General features: G+C 36.1%; 2 protein-coding genes across 2 annotated transcripts; one reads left to right on the top strand and one right to left on the bottom strand.

The window, feature by feature from the left end:
- Nucleotides 1-1,528: 1,528 nt before the first annotated feature.
- LOC109001876 (transmembrane protein 33 homolog) lies at nucleotides 1,529-8,346 on the top strand. The gene is made up of 9 exons (XM_018979366.2): nucleotides 1,529-2,112; nucleotides 4,822-4,933; nucleotides 5,055-5,155; nucleotides 5,907-6,032; nucleotides 6,125-6,245; nucleotides 6,579-6,663; nucleotides 7,226-7,339; nucleotides 7,456-7,495; nucleotides 7,888-8,346. Exons 1-9 carry the CDS (start codon nucleotides 1,933-1,935, stop codon nucleotides 8,038-8,040), a joined length of 1,032 nt encoding a protein of 343 aa, XP_018834911.2. The 5' UTR covers nucleotides 1,529-1,932; the 3' UTR covers nucleotides 8,041-8,346.
- A 69-nt stretch (nucleotides 8,347-8,415) lies between these two features.
- Nucleotides 8,416-16,074, bottom strand: LOC109001875 (protein CROWDED NUCLEI 1-like). Its single transcript, XM_018979365.2, has 8 exons — nucleotides 15,534-16,074; nucleotides 13,983-14,192; nucleotides 13,138-13,391; nucleotides 12,723-12,993; nucleotides 12,559-12,642; nucleotides 9,999-12,109; nucleotides 9,321-9,483; nucleotides 8,416-8,929 (listed from the first exon to the last, which is right to left on the bottom strand). Exons 1-8 carry the CDS (start codon nucleotides 15,801-15,803, stop codon nucleotides 8,663-8,665), a joined length of 3,630 nt encoding a protein of 1,209 aa, XP_018834910.2. The 5' UTR covers nucleotides 15,804-16,074; the 3' UTR covers nucleotides 8,416-8,662.
- Nucleotides 16,075-20,162: the final 4,088 nt, after the last annotated feature.

Raw genomic sequence — 20,162 nt, 5'->3', positions numbered from 1 at the left:
GGTTTGCCACACGTTAGAATCTGAGTTTTTTTTGTTTATTGTTCTTTGTTTCCGTGGTGTTTTGTTTATTGTTTCCTTTCTTTTATGCTTTGTAGTTTTGTTTGTTTTGTTTTTCCCATCACGATTTTCCTCCGCCATAAACAATTATCAATACTCCGCCATAAAAAAAAAGACCTATCACATCTACAGTACTTTCGACTTTGTTATCAATCCCATACGGGTAAAAAATCATGAGCTTAAACAAAGTTTTGTAAAAGAAAAATTGTTCTTATCAATCACTATTTACTAGAAAAAAAAATTAAGTGTAAAAATGAATAATAATTGATGTATAGAATTATTCATAAAAAAAAATGTTGTAGCTACGTACTTGTTAAAACTAAATAGTTTTTAACGTCACTATCACCAACCTTTTGGTGGAGGGTGGAGCCTTGTAAAATGGATAAGGGGGAGAAAATGAATGATGAGAGTCTCTCTTTAGCTTCTCACGGCAAGAAAAGCTTGATTACATCACTAGCTCAACAAAAACATTAAGCATTGGATTGAAGATTGTGGTGCAGGTGAAAAAGAAATGCCTTCACAAGCAATGCCAAAAAGACAAGCTACCTCTGGTAATGTTGTCTATTTTTACTTTGTCAAATCGAACACATTCGGCAAATATGGCAATTGGAGACTGTGACAATGAGATCTGAGATAAGTTTTACATATAAAATCAGATTTTAGAAATCCTTGAATCTGAATAGAAAAGAAACTCTATACTATTACTAACCTCTAACTCGTCCTTTGGGTTTCCATCGACTTGTTCCCATTGGTTTGTCACAGTCAGCTTCGATGATCTTTTTAATAATTTGTTTTCTATCTTTTCTCGGCATGTTTGTGAGACTCGCATATCCTAAGTGCATGTGTAAAGCTCCAGTTCTCCAAAACACATGTTCATCTCTCTCTCTGCCTGTAAAGTAATCAAGGACTGCCAATTACCATATATATATTAATATAATACAATAAATGAACATTTTTTTACCTATAAATTTTTACACATTTGATCATATATACTCGTATAGAAAGTCTAGAACTTATATAGACTATAGTTAAATTCAATATTATACTAGTATGTCTTAATTATTATAAAATAATGTACTTATACTACAATATATATAGACTAATAGTTTAATTTATGTAAACATCATATTATTACTAACATAAATAATCTTGAAAACTGGAGAAAACAAATCGGGTCAGACCGAACGCAAAAAAATAAGAAGTTCTGGTTTCATGTAGTGAATTGATCCAATATTGATTTTTAAATTTTCAAAATTAGTGTAAACTGGTTTAGTTCTAAAAAATGTATAAAAAGATATCGAACTGGATCGGTTATACCCCTAATCATATTTCAGAGAATTGGAAGCTTTTGATAGAAGCTCTATCAAATCACAGTAGTAGAGCAGAGCAGAGCATAAAAGTTTATGGAAGTTTCTAACAGATGAGAATGGAAATGAAATCAAATAAAAAATAAAGTGGGTAGTAAAAGAGTAGTGGGAAGTAGCATGGTATCATCACACATAACAACAATGAATAAAACTATGCAGTGTAGTATTATTACACTTTAAAAGTGTTACGAGTCCATTTTATTTCCCTTAATAGTGGTATAATATCACCTTATTAAGTTATTAGGGTGTAGAGCAATATATTTTGTGGTTTGCAATTTCTATACACCTAAGAAACAACAATTAATATTCTTTCTCATGTATGGTTCTCTACAAAAAACCATCAACAAACGACGTCGTTAGGGAGGTTCTCACTGTTCATGATAACCTATGAATAGCGGATGTATGGAACGAGCCACCGAGGTGAGTTTCGGCCTTCTTCTTTTCGGGTTTGCGCATTCAATCTGTGGCGATTGAAACAAAGTGAGAATATTGGAAGAGGAGAAGCGAAATGGGAGAGACGAGCGAAGAGGATCCGCAGAGGATGAAGAGAATAGCGGCGGCGGCCTACGACTATGAGAACGATCCCAGATGGGCTGACTACTGGTCCAACATCCTCATACCTCCCCACATGGCCTCCCGCTCCGTTGTCTTCGACCACTTCAAGCGCAAGTTCTACCAGCGTTACATCGTACATATACTCCTCCCTCCCCTTAATTTTTCTCTTCATTGTCGAATTCTACGATAAAGTTATTTTCTTTGGAATTAGTACTCGTGACCCACGAATCCGCATCTGGGTTTTATCTGTTTCGTCCATTAGGTTGGCTTGTCGACTATAATTAGTCTTAAGTTTTGTGTTTTTTGGGTGATGAAATTTGTGGAATTCATTATTATTTTTATTTTGTACCTGATAATTCCCGAGTTTCTGTGAACTAAAACAGTGACAGTGACCATCAAAATTATACTTGATCATTGATCTTTTTAGGGGATCTTTATATAATTAGGACTGAAATTCATGAAGTCCATCTGGGCTGCCTCCATTATATCTGTTGGGGTTCTGGCTCTAGGTTGACTGAGATGGGTTCCATCCCCTTTTTTCTTAGTTGGTTAGTATTTTACTTTTACGTGTTCCCCGTCTTAGAATCGTTTTATTGCTCGTGTGATTTCAAGTTGTCCATAGTATTGTTATGCTGTTTATGTTATGCTTAATTACCGACCGCTGTGTGAATTAGAGCTGGATTTGATCCCCCACTGTTTTTTGTCTTTCCTTAGATCTTTGGACATTGTTCTCTGGAGTTTAGACGCCTGATATAAGGTTTAGTCATTTCACCTCCAAGCTGCCGACAATATGAATTTATAGTTTTTCTTATGTCTTGCCAGACATGTTTATTTGTTTTCATCTTATATCCTGCTTCTTCCTGTAAAGTTTGATTGGATGGGTAATGCCTTCTTCGCTGAGGTGAGTCTTTAGTGGGTGAAATGAAAATGCTTTGTTTTGTTTCTCAAGTTGGCAACTATTAGGTAATGCCATCCTTTTTGAGATATTCTGGTTTGTGTGGAGAGAAAAGGAAAATGGATGATTCTTTGAGGGGCTGCTGGATGAGGAAGATAGAAGTAGTTATGGGGAGGATCCCATTCTAGTGGCTCTATGTTTCGTATGCATTCTAGTGCCATTTCTTTTTTGCGGTGTCCTGGTTTGTACCATAATGTAATACCTAATTAAATAACCCCTAATCCCAACTTAGTAAACCTTAATCCAGTGTAAACTCATCTCAAATTAGCCTTATTTCATGTACCAGTTTTTATTCAATCTGTTGAATCTGAGATAAACTATATATAATTTAGTGCATCTTGAAATCTTCCAAAAATAAAATGGAAAATATGTTCTTGTGTTCTTGCTGTTTCACTTATCAAAAAGAACTTTTATGGAGCTGCTTGGGGTGGAGGGTTGGGAGTGTGTAACTTGAGAACTTTTAATAAAGTTTTATTGGGGAAATGGCTATGGAGATATCACTCGGAGGGAGGATCATTGTGGAAGGAAATTATCGACGCTAGATATAGAGCTGCTTGGGGTGGTTGGTGCTCCAACGAAGTGAGATGGGAGTATGGTGTGGGTTTATGGAAGTTTATAAGGAGGGGGTGTCCATGCTTTGAAATGCCGCTCTTGGAAAGATCTTGACCACGGATAACCTGAGGAAGAGGGAATGTGTAGTGATGAATTGGTGTTATATGTGTAAAAAGAATGGAGAATATGTGGATCATCTATTACTACATTGTGAGGTAACTAGGGTGTTGTGAGATGGGATCTTTCAAAGGGTTGATGTTGCTTGGGATATGCCATTAAGGGTGGTGGGTTTGTTGGGTTGTTGGAGGAAGATGCAAGACTGTCATCAAGTGGCAGCAGAATGAAAAATGATTCCGTTATGTATCATGTGATGGACGGAAATGAATGCACGTTGCTTTGAAGATAAGGAACACACAATGGTGGAGCTGAAGAATTTTTTTCTCCACACTTTAATGCTTTGGTTTTCCGCTATTGTACTAACTGGGGACAATGTTCATGATTTTTTGTCTTTAATTTATCGCACTTAGAATGTATTTAGGTGTTCTTCTGTATACTTCATGTGTACACGGGTTATGCATATTTCATTCATATCAATAATATTTATCTCTTACTTATAAAAAAAAAAACTTATAAAAAAGAAAACTGTTCTTGCTATTTCTTTCTCTTCTTGAAATCTCATCTTGTACATGTGGTGCGAATGTGTCTGTGTAACTAGGCATAGTGTTTTGTACATGTACATGAGGGGCGTGTATATAAATGTTTATATTTTCTAGTATTTTGGCTTCACTAGTGGAACTTCACAATTTTGAGGTTTTTTGTTTTGATATCAATTTGTAGAGTTCTTCTACTTGTTTGTTACATCATCTTTCCTTCATTACATACTTTGTTTTCTCATCACAATGCTTTTATGTGTGGTTTTATCTAACTGATAATTTTGACCAGTCTTGTTTAAGGATGAAGGTTTGACTTTGAGTGATTGCCAATGAGCTAATGTATAGAAGGAATATATCCAATCAGCATTCTCTAATATTGCTTCCCCTGTTTCTCATGTGAGAAAAAGGGATTTTACTTTTATTTTGAAGAATACTGGACATTAGTTGAAGTATTATTATTTGGGGTTGAGATTCTATCGTGAATGACAGGATGGAGGGTAGCTTTGTTGGTTGGGATTGGATTTTGCTTGTAGGTTCATGCTATTAGCTTTTGACAGTCATATGCTCTGTAGAGGTTATGGAAATGCAAGATTCATATATTTGTCTATGTGCATCTTCATTCAGCTCTGCTTTTAACTGTTGCACCTTGAAAATCTTTTCTGATACTTGGGTTCATAAACAGGATCCTGAGCTTGTGGTAGAGACCATGTCTTCTAATAGTTCACCTAAGCCATCACGGCCATCAGCACCATCATCCACATCTTCAAATGACCAAGCTCGGTCACGTAACTCAGGTTATCCAAAATAGAAATGGAAGATTACAAATATCCAAACTGCAAAAAGATGCTTTCTTTTTTATTTTCACTGTCCTTAAAATTGCTTCCATCATTGAATTGAGCTCTAATATTTCTGTAGAGTCAACAACTCGAACTTCAGGGACGTCGGCAAGTACCAGTCCTAATCCAACCTCTCTGCGTTGGGATCGGCAAACTATTCAGTTCTCCATGAATGCTTGGGTACTGTGAAATCTACTTCATGCATGCATATAGACTCTTTGTCAACTGTCGCATAAACTTGTGTGGGTGTGGGGGAGTATGTGTATATTATGTATTCATGATGATTTGCTAAGTTTTTTTCCTGAGATTTTCACAAATTTCATGTTCTTATTTGTTCCCTCAAAGCTAGTTCGTATTTGTCTTTTAGATTTTAGAAATAGCATCTAGCTTTTATTTTTTATTTGTACAAATGGGATCTAACTTTTTTTTATTGGTATTTGTTTTTGGTAAATGGAACTTTTATTTTTGACAAGTAGAATTATGATGTAGCTTTTTTTGAGGAAGGCGGAAAATTGGGTACCAAAGCCTAGTAGCAATTCCAAACCAGCAGAATATATATGATCTGTAAATAAATATATGTAGTAGAGTGTGAGTTTACCTTGGAAGACAGGCTACTTTGTAAGGGTTGAACGCTTATCTCTGTTGATTGAGACAATCCTTCATGTAAACTTACCTACTTGTTTACTTATTGAGTTGTTGGTTAGACACTGATAATATTGAGCATTCCTTGAATTCATCCTTGCAGACTCTTAGTTATAGCAATTTTTAAACTTTTTCTTGTGTGTATCTGATAAAAAAAAAAAAGATTTTGAAGTTAAATCCCTGCGTTTTATATTGAAAATAAGATCTTCATACCATTATTGCCTTGCTTATATGTCCGGACTACTGGTAATATTGCTTCTATGTATTCTATTTGTCATTTTCACTCCAGGTGTTTGTTGTGGCTGTGCTTGCAATTTTTCCACTGGTACCTAGAAATCTTTCACAAAGGGCATATCGGCTTTCCTTTATGGGCACTGCATGTTCCTCTCTGTATTTAGTGTATTCACTATATGGGGTATGTTCTTATTCTGTTTCAGATATTTCTAACTTTTCACTACATGCTTCTTTTATCCTTCGAGTAAATTAACCAATCCTATATGGTTGTAGAAACCCAGAGCATGGAATCTGCAGGCTTTGCAAGTTTACTTTCAGTCTATTATTGCAACCAAGGATTTTATCTACTTCATCTACTGCCTTACCTTTGTGACTTCAAATCTTTGCCTCAAGTGTGAGATTGCTTAGTCTCTTAATCATTCTTATTTAAGTTCTCTCAAGTTCTTTCTCTGTGTTTGTGTTTTTTGTTCCATCAATTGAGGACTGCTGCAGCTACAAAGGGATTTACACAAAAGTAATCCCACAAACTAACATGGCTTGATGTGGTTTGTCAAATCTGCTTTATAATAAAAGTAAGTTTACAATCTGACAAACCACATCAAGTCACGTCAGTTTATAGGATTACTTTTGTGTAATCACTTTGTGGTTAGAGTATTTCTCCCGTCAATATTGTCAGTTTAGCATTTTCCAAGTCCTGCCTAGTATTATGATGTGATCTTTGCTGCAGTTGCTTTGATTCCCATTTTATGTCGATCCATTGAACATGTTGCCAAGTTCCTTAGGCATAATTTCAGTCGCTCCTCTTTGTACAGGTAGGAGAGTTACGAACCTTTTAATGACAGTATATTTGGTTGTTGATTCTTTAGTTTTTATTTATCTGATCAGATAATTTTTTATGTTATTGGGTTTTTGTTGTTCATGTAGTCTTATTGTCCATTTAGCAATATTTCAAAGTATATCTTCTATTATACTAATTTAACAATGTGATATAGTCGGTTTAGCATTTAAGAGAACCATGGGATGCGAGGTTCTCTTGGGAACTTGAATTGCATAGGATTTTCTACAACTTTGGTTTTCTTGTATATGTCCCTTGTACTTGGGCTATGCCTATCTATATCATTAATTAAACTCTTTCTTTACTGATAGGAAAAAAAAAAACTTAGGTTATGATTTTTTATAACAAAATGGTGCTGTCATGTTCTTTAGTTTCCTAATATTTCCCGGTTTGCCATTTTGCTGCCCTTTGTTTGGGAAGGCTTTTTGGAGATTCTTTCATGAATATTTGCTGTCAGTCCAATTAACTAATATCTCAATAGTTTTTTTCGTGTTTACTTAATTGTACATAAGTATTTTGATTCATTTGTGTATGAACAGGAAATACTTGGAAGAGCCATGTGTTTGGGTGGAGTCAAACACAACTACCCTCAGCATAGTGTCTTCACAAGCTGAGATTGGACTTGGCTTCCTTCTAATTATCTCTTTGCTCTCGTGAGATTCTCGGAAATATTTTTCCTTTTTGTTTATTGTGGATATTTATTTCCTTTAACTTTTATGCTTTTGCTTACTTCTGGAGTCTCTCAGATTCTAAAATTATAATTATGCAGGTGGCAGCGCAACCTAATACAAACTTTCATGTACTGGCAGGTTTGTTACATCTGTCTGTTATCATCCATGGAGTGGGTTTTTTTTCTTTTTAGTTCATTGTTTGTTAAGCTGTACAAAAGGATAGATAGGAGCTATATTTCGCTTGTGTGAAAATACCTGTCTTGGATGTGTTTTTTGAAAAATTACAACATGCGAAATCTGTTTGTTGATTTCTGTGGCATTGGGAGATTTTAAACGAGGATCTCCATCCACTGCCTAACACCTGCCCCCACCACCTTTGAGGGGACTTGTTTTTCAAAAAAATAAATGGTAATTCATCCTGTTTTGTCATTTGATCTATTTAAATCATGGTAAATGGAACGAAATAACTTTTGTTTTGGTTTGGTTTTGAGTTTTCTGTCTTTTGACCGGCTTTAAACACGTTTTGACAGCTATTGAAGCTCATGTATCATGCCCCTGTCACTGCAAGTTATCATAGTAGTGTATGGGCAAAGATTGGGAGGACTGTCAACCCCCTTGTCGGCCGCTATGCCCCATTCTTGAATACTCCAATTTCTGCTGCCCAGAGATGGTGGTTCAGATAGAAAGAAGCCCTCCAAGTGAGGGGAGGGGAGGGGAGGGGACTAAACGGAAAACATTGTTACACTTGAGATTCACTGCAACATTTTTACCAAGGGAAGTAACTTATGTCAGATACATGACAAATACTTTAATTATGATTATAACTGGAACTTAGGTAATGTTGGTCCCCAAGCATGAAATGTAGGACCAAGGTATGGATTTTTGTGCTGAAATGAAATTCTTTCAAAAAAAAAAACAGCAAGTCTCCCTCTACGAATTTTGATTTTGACATGAAAATAAGGATTAATGTAAAATAAATTTTACTTTCTTTTCATTATCGATAACATTATAAGGCAATTGTGTTTGTAGAAGTATTACCCTACAAGTATTTTAACATCATTTTTGCCTGTAAATATTTGGAATTGTGGAGTGTATTAAGAATAAAAAAAAACCATTGCACAACAATAGATCAGTTAAGATATCACTCCTTATTAGGCCTGTACGGAGTCTTCATTTGACACGAATAATTGGAAAGGGTAGAGACTGAGTCGTGTGTTAAAATCCACTCCTAACAGCATATCTAAAGAAGTAGATGTAGTTAAGACCATCCAAATCCCACCATATTGCAAACAGGACTCAGCATCATTACGTAGTGAAGAAAGTCCAGAGCCTCTTTCTTACTGAGACTTCACCAGGATGTTCATACTCTTCATCATCATCATCCTCCTCCCCATCCACAATATCAACCCGGGGAGCATCTTCACCAAGGGATTCGCTCCTGTACTCATCTACATCACCATACTTCCCTGCCCCTTCTGGTGTCCTATTCACCTCTTCACTCACAGCAGTGTTCTCAACCAGATTTTTTATTGTATCAGAATCGCCAACCTGAGTGTCTGAAATTCTCTCACACTGTTGCACAAAGAAGACAGATCAAATCAGAAAAATCAATTCAGACACTTTTTTTTTTATAAGTAGCAATTCAGACACTTTTAAAGCCAGTACCAATGGCACAACCACTCACATGGATTTTTGCTATTTACAAGCCCGTGTCTAACACACCACTTGTGGGACTAATTACGACTATTAAAATGTAAAAGCATTTTTTATTAGTTGATGTGGCAAGGCTCTACATCCTCCATATCGCTAATGTGTTTTGGTGTGTAAAAATATTTGCAAATATATTTTTTCTACAAATAATCATTTGAACTTGAGGAAAAAAAACATGTGTGCATGCAGCTTCAGCATTCCAACAAATATAATGACATTTATATGAAACCCAAATTTTATATAATAGCCAGACCTGCACAAAGTGAGTGCTTCCTTCATTCTCACTAGCAGCTCCAATTGAATGTGTGGGAGCAGCTCTAGACAAAAGAATGTCCTCCCCTGTCACTCTAACTCGATCAGTATCATCCTTGTTTTCTTTGTGAAGGTCAGGTTGGGCTCTAGCAGATGAGACAGCACTGGAAACCGATATTGCAAAGTTAATTGCTTGACATGCATGAAATTTTTTTTAATAACATTTTTTTTATCACTATTTAATGAGCAACATAGTTTTTTGGTAAGTGTATTTAATGAGTAACATACTTTATAAAATTTAACAGACCTCATAAAAACAATTAAATTGTGGCCTGTTAAGCTAACCACCACAGATAAATAAGGCCTCTCTCTCATGCACGCACATGGTTTACATTAGCAAGTAATTCAACAAATAGATTATTCTTCTATTCTCTCTTTTTTCCAGGTTTTTTTTTTTTTTTGGGGGGGGGGGGGGGGCAAGAGACAATAAATCAGTTAGCAATTCACAGCAGTCTAGAAAAATTTGTTTATTGACACTGCCTTCAACTGCACAGAAGAGTGAAGCATGCCCATTAATATAACGAGTGTATATATGCATAGCATGGTGGGTGATAAGAGCCCCTTTTTTCTTAAAGTAAGTTGGTACCAAAATAGTTGGAGTCATAAATATGGAACTTACGTTCTGGGTCTCCGGAGATTATATCGTTTTTCACCTGGGGTTTGAACAGCTGGAGGAATTTTCTGTCTCCTTTTTTTGTGCTGGCCTCCCACATTACTATCTGAACGCCCTTCACTATCTTCACCACCATGCTTGTCCCCGTTGACTTGAGATGTATGAGCATGGTTCCGCTTCCTGGTATTTCTTGGAAGTCTTTTATCATCAAGACCAGAATCCCCATGACTTTCAGCATCATTATAGGCAGAATCTTCAGCATTCCCATTAGTATAATCGCTCTCATTTGGTTCTAAATCTTCCCCAAGTATAGCATTAGCCTCGTTGACAACAGCCTTCACGGAGCGTGTTCTATAAACTCTAGGCCTCCCTCTTTTGCTAAGTTTTCGCTGACCACCATCCAAATCAGACGGCTGGGAATCTTCTGTAACTTCCAGTGCCTTACAATTGATGTTGCTATGATAATCAGCCAAAGGATCTTGGTTGATTTCTACCTCTCTCATGCTGTTGTCAGATGGGATCTTCGGCACATGAACAGAATCAGTCGCCACACCAAGTGATAGGTCTGTAGGTTTTTCAGTGCTAGAAACTCTCTTGGATGGTTCTTCCATATCAACACTCTGGCAACACAAAGGTGCCTCCATCAAATTTTGAACAGAAGCAGGCTCAATCATTTTACTTGGGGAGAAATTAAAAATCTTGGAGGTGCATTTGCGTAGCCAAGATACAGTTCCACCAGAAACTGGAGATCTTGAGCCACCTACAACTGGAGATATCTCAATGTTTTGCATCTCAGAAACAACCGTACTTCCATGACCACCTTCTTTTGTGTGAATATTAGCCAGTCTTGGCAGAGGTGCATTCTCAATTTCCACTAAAGATTGTAAGTCAGACAGCTCAAACTCAGAAATGATTTGACCACAGCCCTGACAACTCTTGAGTTTTTCAACAAATGAAATAAAGCGTCGTCTCTCCTTAATAAATTGTTTGCGCTGATCTTTCAACTTCCTGCTAAGGTCAGCAAGCTCATCAATATCCTTTCGCATTTCCACTTGTTGCCTTTCAAGATGCTTTCTGTTTTCTTCGGCTTCTTGTCTTTCTTTTTCTAATTTAATCCTCTGAAGTTTTATTCCTTCCATTTCTCTCCTAGCTACTTCTCTTAAGTAATTAATATTGTCTAGTTGTCTCTCTTTTTCTTCCTGAAATAACTTCTCCCTCTCGTGCAAGTTCTTTTCCTTCTCCTCCATCTGATTCTGCATATCAGTCTCAAGTTCTCTTTTCTGTAGCTCAAGATCATGAAGCATTTGCATTCTCTCACTTTTGGCTTTTTCAGCATTTACTAACTTCTCATGATCAATTTGAGCTGCAAAAGATTCTTTGGCCAATTTAAGATCTTCCAGCTCCCTTTCTATATACTCCCGTGTCACCAGCTTCTCATTTTTCAGCCTTTCTTCTTCAGAGTGTTTTAGTTTTTCAACTTCTTCCTTCTGTTCAGTCACTTTTTTCAGTTCTTTCTCAATCTCAGCTCTTTTCACATCCAGCTCATCCCACTCACTCTCAAAAGTCTCCTTTTGCAACTTTAAATCTTCAGCCTCCTTCAAAAGTTGTTCTTTCTGAAGCCTGTAGTTATCTATTTCCTGTTTTAGCTCTGACTGCAAGCGAACATATTCTGATCTCTCTTCTTCACTTACTTGAAGCAGATCCTGCTCTTTCCGTATGTTCAATAACTGCACATCATTGTCAACCCTTGTCTTCTCAACTTCAGCCTTAAAACTAAGCAAATCTTCTTTATCAGCAAACACTTGTTTCTTCTCATTCTCCAAATTCTTCTCCTCGGATCTGATGGACTTCTCCCTTTCCTTCAGATCTTTCAATTTGGATTCATGGTCCTTTTCTCTCTCCTGTAGCTTTTCCAATCTCTTTTCCAATGCCTGCTCTCTATGTGCAATTTTCTCCTCCATGTGATTAACTTCTGCTCCCATCTTCTCCACTTCAACCACCTTGTTTTTTAATTCGCCATCCACGGATTTTCTCTTTTGATCAATTTCCAACTCAAAATCACGCTTCTTTGCATCCAGAATGGCATTGTGTTCATCAAGAAGCTTCTGAATCTCCGCCTGTGGCAACAAATGAAAAAAATCATCAGAAGCATGATTCTAGGTTATAGCTCATGATATTCCAATCCGACAAGGTAAATGGTCTGTCTTTCAATTTGTAGACCTTTTGCAAATTATTTTAATAAGTGCAAAAATGAACAAGAAAACAAATACACACACAATAGTGAAGGGAAAACCAGCTTCACTCCAAGATTCCTGATTCTTCTGCTGCCAACACTGACTAGATAAAATATGATAAAACACATGCTAAAAAGACAATAGGTGCAGGGTGCGTGCATGAACTCTTATTGGTCTGATGATCAACATAATAAAAACATCACTGAAAGTTTTCCCCTTGAAAGAACAAGGTGCAAGAACTTTTTTTTTTTTTCTTTTTGATCAGTAAACAAGAATTTTATTGATGAGAAAGATAGGTATAGCCCAAGTACATAGGGCACGCAAGAACTTACTTTTTCTCTAGCATTCAGCTTTTCTTCTAATGCAAGTAACTCCTCCTCTTTCATCTCTAAGTTCGTTCTCATGGCATCAAATTCCTGCATCCAAAGTAGGTTGGTATATTGATACATATTTCAATTCCATATTTAGCAACCACTAAACATGGAGAAATACTTGCCTTCTCTTTCAAAGTTAAATTTGTAAGCCTGCTTCTTATATCATCTTCTTTCTTTTTCAGGCTACTGTGGGCTGCATCAATCTTTTTCTGTTCCTCTTCAAGCACCTTTTCTCTCTGCTTGAAAATCCTCTCCTTCTCATTTTCCCTCTCCTCTCTTTGGTTAAGAATTCTTTGACCCTTGGCCAGCCTTTCTTCTCCTTCTTGCAAATTTCTTTCCCAATTTCGCAAGTCCTCTCTTTGCTTAGATAAAGTAGAATCATAAGATTCTCGGCTGCAAGAAGTACAAACAACATGATTAATAAGAAACAAAACTTGAACAATGCCAAATTGGCCTTAAGATTTAACTCTTAAAACCCTTAGCAGCAGGTAAATTCAAGAGTACAGATATGGCAAGGGTCAAACGCATAAAACGTACTCCGAAATGAAGGATAAGCGGTCCCTCTGAAGTGCAACTTCTCGAGTCTCCAATTCGTGTGATTTTCTCTCAATTTCTGAACTCTTTCTGCTCACCTCAGCAAACTTGGCATCAGCAGCATGCAATTTTGCCTCTACCTCCAAAGATTTCTCTTCAAGGCTAGTGACTAATGCAGTTGCTTCAGCCAACTTAGAATCAGCGGTAAACTTGATTTCTGCATTCTCCGAACGCATTTCATGCAAAGCCTTCTCGAGCTGCAAAACCAACATTCTCCAAACATTAGCACATAAAACCCACATTTAAAGAAACCATTCTAAAAGAGAAACTGGATTCATGACAAAAAATTACATTTAAAGAATCAGAGCGCAATCTTCGGCATAAAACTTGATGCTAACATACAAACTCACTTAACTAAAATGATTTACTCATTTTTATACACATATACTATGAGACCAAACCTAACAGATAACACTTATTGTTCCTTATACAAAAAGCACGACACCTAAGACTAAGAATTATCCTCACAATCATCAGTAACCTTTAAGCCAAGTGAGATGCCTTCATATATTTATATTTTATAGTAAACAACAGATATTATGAGAGAGAGAGAGAGAGAGAGAGAGAGAGAGAGAGAGAGAGAGAGATTTTTCCTTTAAAAGGAGGGGCTTGCGTAGGTAGTAATATGAACAAAAATTAGATCCCCATAGTAGGCCATCCCTTGAAAAAATATATATATATATATACATATTTCCTTCAGTTGTTCAGGGATGATAGGTAACAATAGGCGACATTGCTGCCCAATAATAAACATCTATAAATGTGTGTATCAGGAAAAAGTAACATACACCAAGCACACACTCCTTCTCAACACCCAGGGCTTTTCTCAAATTCTCCTCTCGCTTCTCAACTTCAGATATTGAAATTAAATAGGCATTTTGCTCTTGTTTGAGGGCATCCTTTCCTTCTGCTAATGCTTGCTTAAGATCTTCATACTTAGAAGTCCACTCCTTTTTCTCAATCAAGAGAAGCCCCATATTGTACTGGTAGTCGAAAAGCTGACCACATCACCGAAATAGTTAGAGTAAAGCATTATAGTTATTACAAGTTTACAATTAAAAAAGAACGGAAGAGAGCATAATCTTTAAATTATTTTTTTTTTCTTTTCATAACCAACGGAATACAAAATAAAATAACAAAAAAATAGAATCATTGAACTTAGATATCAGACCAAAATTTGAAAACTGACACAAATAAATATACCACAAAAGGTAGGAACAAATGGATCTGACCCAAGAAAGAATAAAGATAAAAGGTAGGCCCAGAAAGGGTAAGGATGATTGATAATTTACATGAATTGCCGACACTAAAATCTACTTAGCTTAAATCTCAATCATATTAATCCGACCATAAAAAAAATCAGAGTCGCCTACATGTATTTACAATATTTATAGATAATATAGCGAACAAAAGTAAATAAAACCCATTAAGCATAACATGAAAAGTATCCTAGAGAGGTAGTTCAAGGAATAGATACAAAAATGCCAAATAGGTGTTAACCAACTCCTTCGAGCTGGAAATGCCTTCTTCCAATTTCTGAGCCCAACGGAATTAGAATTCGAATTTATCAACGAAACCAACCCGTGGGATCAGTATATACTGTTCCACTCCTATACCGACAATTGTTGAGCAATGGTCAGCCAGGTTGGCCCATAAAAGTATCAAAAATCCAACCGCATCAATATGTTTGTGCATACTTAAATAAGAATGACTTTGCTGAATGGAGAATGCATAGAAAAACAAGCAGATTTTGGAAAATGCCAATAAAGGAGCAAGCAAATGGAAAGAATGGAGTGTTGATTCTTTACTTAAAAATTGATATTAAAGATGCAGAGAGAGAGAGAGAGAGAGTAACATTGCCACTCAATCTTAATCGTTGGCGATCTGAAATACCAAATGGGAGAGAGGAAATGGTGATGAATAGTATCAGTGGCGACGAAGAAGAGTGTAAGAGCCGAGACAGGGACTAACACCACGACGAAGGGGAGTTGGGAGAGAGAGGCGAAAGCTCATCAATACTAAAAGAACAGTGTAAGTGTGTAACGAGTAACAACATCCCAACTAAAAAAAGAAGTTGCCTTTGCTACCAAAATTACCAACAAAACTCCAGTTAAAGCTGGTAAAAAAACGTCGGATGTGGAAAAAAAAGTGAATTGTAATCTTGTTTCTTCATCCCAATTACGGGGAAATGGAAAGCAATAAAACCCATAAAAAATAGCAATATCAAAAACCCAGAAAGCAACGATAACAAGAAACCCCAAATAGCAAAACAAATAAAGAAACCAAATGCCCGCCAAAAAAAAAATCAAGTCTTTATGCACCAAATATAAGCCACAAACCTCGTTTTCAAGTTTCAAAATGTTCTCGGCCAGCGATTGCGGGTCACCCGCCGCCTCGAAGAACATATCATTTCCAGAATTCTGCAGTACCAAACCCGAATTTGGCGTTGCAGTGGGTTCAAAAAAAGCAACGAGGCCCTTCCCCTTGCCAGCTGTGGCGTCACCGGAATCCGGATTCAACCCCGACCCGGTTACGATCTTGTGGGCGCCGCTTCTGGGGGTAAGAGACGAAGCAGGCCACACCTTCTTCTGAGGCGTCGCGAACATCATAAAACGTGCGGAAACAGAAACTGGGTAAAGCCCGAAATTGCAGATTGCAAATTGAACTTCATAAGCCCCGAATTGGGGATTTGAAATCCGATAACGGCTCGGAGCGGAACACTTAGTTTGTGTGAGAGGGGGAGAAACTGCGTGCGATTTGGCTTTGATCTATGTGAAAATTACGTTATCACCCATCGTATGTCGGGTATTATTGGGAAATTGTGGATGACGAGACTGGCAATAGTTGGTAGACGCTATGACCATTGAAGAGAAAGACGACGGGAGTGTCAGTAATTAGTGTGAGGGGAGAATAGAATATAAAGGGAATATGAGTAATGATCAGACGCAATATATTTGAGATTGTTACAACTTTTAAATGGATAAATTTTCGTAAGAGTTTATGGCCTGATGATATATAATTCAACTTTTTTAGGGTATTATTGGGAAATTGTGGATGACGAGACTGGCAATAGTTGGTAGACGCTATGACCATTGAAGAGAAAGACGACGGGAGTGTCAGTAATTAGTGTGAGGGGAGAATAGAATATAAAGGGAATATGAGTAATGATCAGACGCAATATATTTGAGATTGTTACAACTTTTAAATGGATAAATTTTCGTAAGAGTTTATGGCCTGATGATATATAATTCAACTTTTTTAGATATAAAAATCTGGATTACAAACCTTTTACCCTTTTAAAAATAAAAAATATTCATATAAATCTTTTTTAAAAAAATAGACTACATTTAAAAAAAATTATTTTTTATTAATAAATCTATTTTTTTATAAAGAAAAAATTTGTTTATATTTGTACTTAATATTATTCATTTTATAATATATATTTTAAAATAAAAAATAAAATTATTTATAAAAATATATTTTTTAAAAACATTATTATATAAAAAAATTAAAAAAATAATTTGTGATTATTGTATGGAAATGCCACGGTGTTGTACGTGCACGGGGTATCTCAGCGATTGGCAATTGGCAATTGGGTCTCGAAGATTCTTTTTACAAGTGAAAAAGAAACATATTTTGTGTCCCCACGAGGCTTCTTCATTGCTGCTCTCTCTCTCTCTCTCTCTGTCTGAAAGTGATAAGATGTGATGAGGCAAGCTTGGATTTTTGAAAGAAAAGCTGAACTGGAAAAAGAAAACTTTTGATTAAAGTGGGCCACCAATTTGGAGAGACAACGGTAACATTTTAGGTAGTATAGCATCATTTAGGGGCGAATGATTGTGACACTTAAGGAAAGGAGTTTCTTAACATTTATGAGTTTTTTTCTTTTTTTTTCTTCTACATTCATAATCGATTTTGAGTAGTGCTACACACCACCGAGGTGTAGGTCTACATTCTTCCGATAAATTTGGTCTTTTTTTATACATTGTTTTTATAATCTTAAATATTTAATAAAAATTCACAATATCATTCAAAATCATTTTTTTAATCACTAAAAAAAAAAAAATTGTCGAGACCCATTTGTTAAAGAGCATTACTACACAACCTCCACCACACTCCACACTCCATACTTTTTTAAATTTTTTAAATTTTTTTTTGAGTTTATTGTTTTTAAATTGTTTCAAATTTTTTATTCATTATTCATATAATAAATATTTAATAAAAGAAAAAAATAATAAAAATTAAAATAATGTGGAGTGTTAGGAGGTTGTGAAGATTTTTTATTCTAGGAAAAAGCCAACATGTACAAGTATAATTTCTGTTTATTCATAAATTAATTATAATTTAATATTATTAGAATTGTATTAATCAATTCTATATATATTAACTGTGTTATGGCCTATATATAGGAGGCCAAAGGATATTAATCATTTATATATCAGCTATCCTATACAAGTTGGCCTATATATAAAAGGTCAAAGGCTATACATGAAGAGACTTATTCAACCAATGTGGGACTCACATAATACATATACACTAACATATAGAGCAATTTCAATAATCAGGTACATTGATATTCTTGATATAGTAGATGTTATCACACATACAATAATACTTAATTCGATAGAATTGTTTGGCACTACTAGATGCTTTTGATCAATAGAATAGGAAGAGGAGTCACCCAAAAAGAAAGACCACCGTAAGTAATTTTTTAGTTTCAACAGGAGGATTATATAAGAGGAATAGTTGGGTTCTTGACTCTCTGGTTGAACGAGAAGCAAATGGCTTTTGTGTTTGTGGTCTTTAAAAGGCTTACTAACCTTGTGTAAGGCATTCCTTCTTTTTGCACTATTATAGATACGATAGGCCCACAGCTGAAGTCAAAGGTCTTCATAGATGTGCTCGATCCAGAAGCAAAGGGTTGCAACGTCTGACTACGCATATGGAAATCCTACACAGAAAGTCGATGGGAAAGTGGGTATAGCACTAAAGAGCCTAAACTCCCTCGAATGAATGATAGAAGTTCCGTTCAAGCTACTGCAAAAGAATTCGTTGAAATCCCACCTAGGTCTATGAATTTCTCTATCAATTCAATTACCCAATCATTACCCATGAGATTCCAACATTTGATCTTTAATTGACCTAGTAGTTGTTCCCAGGCAACCTAAAAAAAAGGTTATACTGGCAAAATAGAATATCTATATGACAAAATTTTCTTGTTCAAAAGAATATCTCTCTTCTTCTTATTCATTCTCAACAGGAATGTAGTTACACTTACACCGGATGCAAGAACTTATTAGAAATACATTTTTGTACATTTACGTTTATGCCCTTTTACATTTACATTTCGTATTTGGAAGTACATATAAATAGCTCTGTACTTTACTTGAACTATTACACAGAATAATAAAAACATAACAGAAAAGGATTTTATCTTCAAATCCCTAGCTCTCTGTTTCTCGAAGTTCCTCATCTGCATCTGCACTTCCATCTCCATGGCAGAGTTCAACTTTTGTCATGGTATCAGAGCATTATCGCTGCTCTAGAACTTCGTCATGGATACTGGTAACGTTCTTCTTCCTCCTTTATCTAACACTGCACTTGAGAATCCTTCAAGCCCCTATTTCTTACATCATGGTGAAAATCCTGGCATAATGCTTGTTACCGATCGATTAACCGGTGATAATTATCACTCCTAGTCGAGAGCAATGTCCAAAGCCATCAGTGCTAAAAACAAAAGTGGATTCATCAATGGAATCCTCAAGAAGCCGATTATTGAATCTGATCCTCTTTATTTGCCCTGGATTCGATGTAATGATATGGTTGTTTCGTGGATCCTCAATTCAGTTGCGAAGAACATAGGATCAAGTATTCTATACATTGATAATGCTGCAGACATGTGGAAGGACTTGCAAGATCGTTTCTCACAAGGTAATCGTCCACGGATTTTTCAATTGAGAAAAGCAATTAGTTCATTAAAGCAAGATCAAAAATCTGTGAGTGATTATTACACAGACTTGAAGTCCTATTGGGATGAATTGGCAAATTATAGACGTAATTTTTCACAGTGTTCTATAGAAACACTAAAATTTCTGGAAGTAATTCAGCAAGAAGAATATGTAATACAGTTTTTAATGGGGCTGAGTGATTCTTTCAATAGTATACGGAGTCAGATTTTATTACTTGATCCTTTTCCCTCCATAAACAAAGTTATTTCTTTGGTGTTACAAGAAGAGAAACAGAGAGAAGTTATTTTGGATACATCTGTACCTAGCCTTGAATCAATTGCTGCCTTGACAGCAAAGCCTACGAAAACTGGAAATTTTGCTTCAAAGTAAGCTAACTTTCGCAAGGATAAACCTGTGTGTAGTCATTGTGGATACACAGGTCATACTTCTGAAAAATGTTATTGGATTCATGGTTTTCCTCCCGGTTTTAAGTCCAAAAGAGGAAGTACTCATTCAGCCAATCAAACTTCTTCTTCTGTGGGTAAATCAAGTGATGATGCTCCACAGTTTCCTTTGTCTCAAGATCAATACCAGCAGCTACTTGCCATGCTCAAACCACAATCCAGTCCACACTCTGTAAATCAAGTCACTTCTGGTATTCTACCAACTCCACAATTGTCCTCTAGTCATAACTTTGCAGGTAATCTTGTTTCTTGGATTATTGATACTGGAGCTACAGACCATATGGTCAACTCCATTGCTTATTTTTTCTCCATAACTTCTAAAGTTGCTTCTATTGTTAAACTACCAAATGGCCATTCAGTTCCAGTAACACATATTGGTAGTGTTCATGTCCCTCTGCTAGCTAGATCAGGGGATATTGGATCAGTTTTCGAAGCAGTAATACGTACGTGCAATGATATTTGCAGCTGAAAATAGTCTCGCCAGCTAGGTTGACCATACGTACAATTAGATCATATATACATTAATACATCATATATACGTATAATTCTAGCTTTT

The sequence above is a fragment of the Juglans regia genome, chromosome 10 (assembly GCF_001411555.2).
Source record: "Juglans regia cultivar Chandler chromosome 10, Walnut 2.0, whole genome shotgun sequence".
In the NCBI taxonomy this organism is placed as follows: Eukaryota; Viridiplantae; Streptophyta; class Magnoliopsida; order Fagales; family Juglandaceae; genus Juglans; species Juglans regia.
Note: the sequence above shows the minus strand (reverse complement) of the source record. Positions and strands in the feature narration are given on the sequence as shown.

Coding starts and splice junctions, on each gene's coding strand:
- LOC109001876 (XM_018979366.2), top strand. CDS start 1,933: ATGGGAGAGACGAGCGAAGAGGATCCGCAGAGGATGAAGAGAATAGCG. Junction 4,934..5,054: donor AGCTCGGTCACGTAACTCAG/GTTATCCAAAAT, acceptor ATATTTCTGTAG/AGTCAACAACTCGAACTTCA. Junction 7,340..7,455: donor CTAATTATCTCTTTGCTCTC/GTGAGATTCTCG, acceptor ATAATTATGCAG/GTGGCAGCGCAACCTAATAC.
- LOC109001875 (XM_018979365.2), bottom strand. CDS start 15,803: ATGATGTTCGCGACGCCTCAGAAGAAGGTGTGGCCTGCTTCGTCTCTT. Junction 14,193..15,533: donor TTTTGAAACTTGAAAACGAG/GTTTGTGGCTTA, acceptor TGATGTGGTCAG/CTTTTCGACTACCAGTACAA. Junction 9,484..9,998: donor AATCTCCGGAGACCCAGAAC/GTAAGTTCCATA, acceptor ATCGGTTTCCAG/TGCTGTCTCATCTGCTAGAG.